This window comes from Lolium rigidum, chromosome 6, assembly GCF_022539505.1.
Source record: "Lolium rigidum isolate FL_2022 chromosome 6, APGP_CSIRO_Lrig_0.1, whole genome shotgun sequence".
NCBI classification, from domain to species: Eukaryota; Viridiplantae; Streptophyta; class Magnoliopsida; order Poales; family Poaceae; genus Lolium; species Lolium rigidum.
In genome coordinates this window covers 131,664,608-131,667,909 of record NC_061513.1, presented here as the reverse complement: position 1 = coordinate 131,667,909, position 3,302 = coordinate 131,664,608, and the positions used below count along the sequence as shown (strand labels likewise).

Below are 3,302 nucleotides of genomic sequence, written 5' to 3'. Positions count from 1 at the left end.
TGTGCATAATGTATAATGGTCTGATGATATGTTTATGATGACAAAAAAAAAGATAGAACCATTGTTTAATAAAATAGAAAATACCGAAATTACAGAGCAAAAATTGAAATAACACGTCAGCATCGTTGCTTATTTGAACAGACAACGGATCTTTTGGTCCAAACAACCGGGCATAGATAATGTTTGTGGTGGTAGCGTGGGATCTAATACTACCAGCATTTTTCATTGGCGGTGTGGCGCTTTTTCTAGTATACACGTTCGTCATGTTACACCTGCTCAAACAACCCCACCCACCTTACCTGTTATCTCACCGACCATGTCATGCAAGCATCCAGCCGTCCACCAGCCGTGCCAATGTCAAATCCGATTCACCGCCGTTGCGCATTGCCTCCTTAGCCTGTCGCATGGCCGACAGTGTCCGTTCTCGGAGGAATCTGCCGCCGTCAGAGTCCACAATCCAGCTCACCTTGGACGCCACCTCGTCGGCTTCGACCAGGTCCTTGTCGTACCCTTCCACCGCCACGGCCAGGCCCAGCTCCTTCTCTAGGAACACTCTGTTGATCCGCTGCTCCGCGTAGAGTGGCCACGCCAGCATGGGCACGCCGGCCATGACCGATTCTAAGATGGAGTTCCATCCGCAGTGCGTGACGAACCCGCCCACGGCGTCGTGCGCCAGCACGTCGCGCTGCGGCGCCCACGACTTGACGACGAGGCCCGTGCCCTTGGTCCGGTCGAGGAAGCCCTCCGGGAGGAGAGCGCCGAGGTCCGGCTCCGGCGTCTTCTCGAACCGCTTCGCCGGGTCGTCACTGGGCGGGCTCCGCACGACCCACAGAAACCTTTTGCCGCTGGCCTCCAGGCCGACCGCTATCTCTCTGATCTGCTTGGCGCCGAGCACGCCGAGGCTGCCGAAGCAGAGGAACACCACGCTGTGCTTGGGCTGCGAGTCCAGCCAGGCGAGGCACTCCTGGCCGTGCTTCACGCCCACCTCCTCCGACTTTATGAGCGGCCCGATGCAGTAGACAGGAGGTGTCGGGAGTCCTGGCGGCGTGCAGTGCCCGGCGCCGATCGCGTCGACGGCGCGCGGCTCGAGCGAGCGGCAGGTGTTGACGATGATGCCCTGGGAGCGGCACAGGTAGGGGGACACGCTCAGGAATCCCCTGTACGCCGCGTCGTCGCGGTGCATGATCGGCTTGATTGCGTGCGACGCCGGGAACGAGGAGATTCCTGGCACGTGCACGAGCTCCTCGCCCATGTCCCGGAAGCTCGCCGTGGTCTGAGCGTGCAGGACGGGCAGGTACAGGAAAAGACACAGCGCCTCGGCGCCAGATGTGAAGAAGCAGTACCCGGGGATGCCAAGCTCTGCGGCGACGTCGAGGGCGACGCTGCAGAAGAAGTCCACCACGAGGACGGCGGGGGAGGCGGCGGCGAGGAAGTCGCGGAGGTCGGGGTTGGAGACGCGGGCGACCTCGAAGGTTACCGCCTCGGGGTGGTCGGACTGGAGGACGAGCGGGAGGTCGACCTGCGGGAGGCTGTGGAAGGTGATGGAGGGGTTGGCCGCGGTGACGCCAGCCAGGAAGGGCCCCCTGGCGCCGGTGTCCTCGAACGGCAGCTTCACGATGAGGATGGTGACGGCGAGGCCGCGAGCAGCGAAGAGCTTGCCGAGCTCGATCATGGAGACGAGGTGGCCCATGCCGGGCGAGGGGTACAGCACCACCTGCTTGCGTGTCGTCGTCGTGGTTGCGTCGCCGGCCATCGCGCGCGCCACCGGTACACGCTTGTTGAGTTCCGGAGCGGTGCGGTGTGTGCTTTGGAGTGTGGTGTGGAACAGATGATAGGTGTGACGAACGAGAACCGACCATATATAGAGGCGCAAGTGCAACGCAGCGCTATCAGTAGCCACTTGTTCTGGCCGGTGGCGAAAGTGTGATGCATGGGAGCCATCTTTAGGCTGTGTGACCTGTGGATCATCAAAGTTTGGCACGTTGCTTTGTCCTTAAATTGTGGGATTCACTCCATATCCACACCGCTTTACTCCTGGGTAGGGATGTAAATAGTATGAATAATTTCTGCTTACAATCCACATCTGTATTCGTTTTTAAGAATATGATATGCATTTTTAGAAATCCGTTGAAGATGGATGTGGATGTGAATAGTGGTTAAGCGGATATCCGATGGTTATGGTAGCGGATATGACATTGATACTATCCGATGGATACGGACTATCCTCCTTTTTGCATATTATTCGAGATCGACAAAGAGAATAATCCGATAAAATTAGCCCAACCCTAAATATTTAAACAATATAATTAGTTCACCGGCTAAGCTATATATGCTATTAGCATGCAATTTGTACGAACAAGTGTGTACATGTAGCTATAGTCTATAATTATAAACATATTTTACATAGAAAAACATAATATTATTTTTTATGTGTATATTTGCTTAATAATACGCTTCCGATCCAAGTAGGATCTGAATCCGCTCCATATCCGTAAGCCGATATAATGCACATCTGAATTCAACCATTATCCACTCCAATCCAAATCTATTACAAAGATATGATAATAGCAATATTTGATCCAATCCGATCCGTTTACATCTCTACTCTTAGATCCATTTGGTTGCATTGCAACACCTACAAGATCAAGCACCACGTTTTCCATGGGTGCGACAAAAGAATTCTAGCTATCCAGAGTGTGAAGCTAAAGCTGGACTGAATGAGGCGAGACATGCATGTTGCTACGTTTGGTTTGTTGCAGCCCCCTGGCTCGATGTCTGTCCCTGACAAGGGTGTAAATGGATCGGATTAGATCGGAGTTTGCTCATATCATATTTTTTTATCATATATTTTTCTTGGATTCGGATCAGAGTGGATATTGATTGTTTTGGATTCAAATGTGGATACACCGGTCTGTGGATTCGAATTGGAAATGGGGGCGAACTCGGATAGGAAACAAAAATAGTCGGATTTATGATCTTATAGGTACATAGTTATAGTTGTTGCAAATCTTGATAGAGATTTAAACTTTCAGACTCGTGTAGGTAAAAAAAAGAGACACAATGCGCTAAAGATCATACACTGATACAAATTGAGAGGTAAACATGCTCGCCAAATAAATTTGGTAACTCAATAACTAGTAATCTTGCAAGGTTGGTATTGGTTTTGACTAAAAATGCGGATTATCCGGTTTAAAACATTCAGATTGTTCTAATTAAATTTCTGATAATTCATATCCATGTGCCATTTGCTATATCATATCCGGAGCATCACTTCGAAATCGGATATCCTTATCCGCCTGTTC

The 3,302-nt window shown here is 51.2% G+C and overlaps 1 protein-coding gene across 1 annotated transcript; it reads right to left on the bottom strand.

Moving 5' to 3' along the window:
* Positions 1-257: 257 nt before the first annotated feature.
* Positions 258-1,812, bottom strand: LOC124665954 (UDP-glycosyltransferase 88B1-like). Its single transcript, XM_047203308.1, has one exon. It carries the CDS (start codon positions 1,751-1,753, stop codon positions 320-322), a length of 1,434 nt encoding a protein of 477 aa, XP_047059264.1. The 5' UTR covers positions 1,754-1,812; the 3' UTR covers positions 258-319.
* Positions 1,813-3,302: the final 1,490 nt, after the last annotated feature.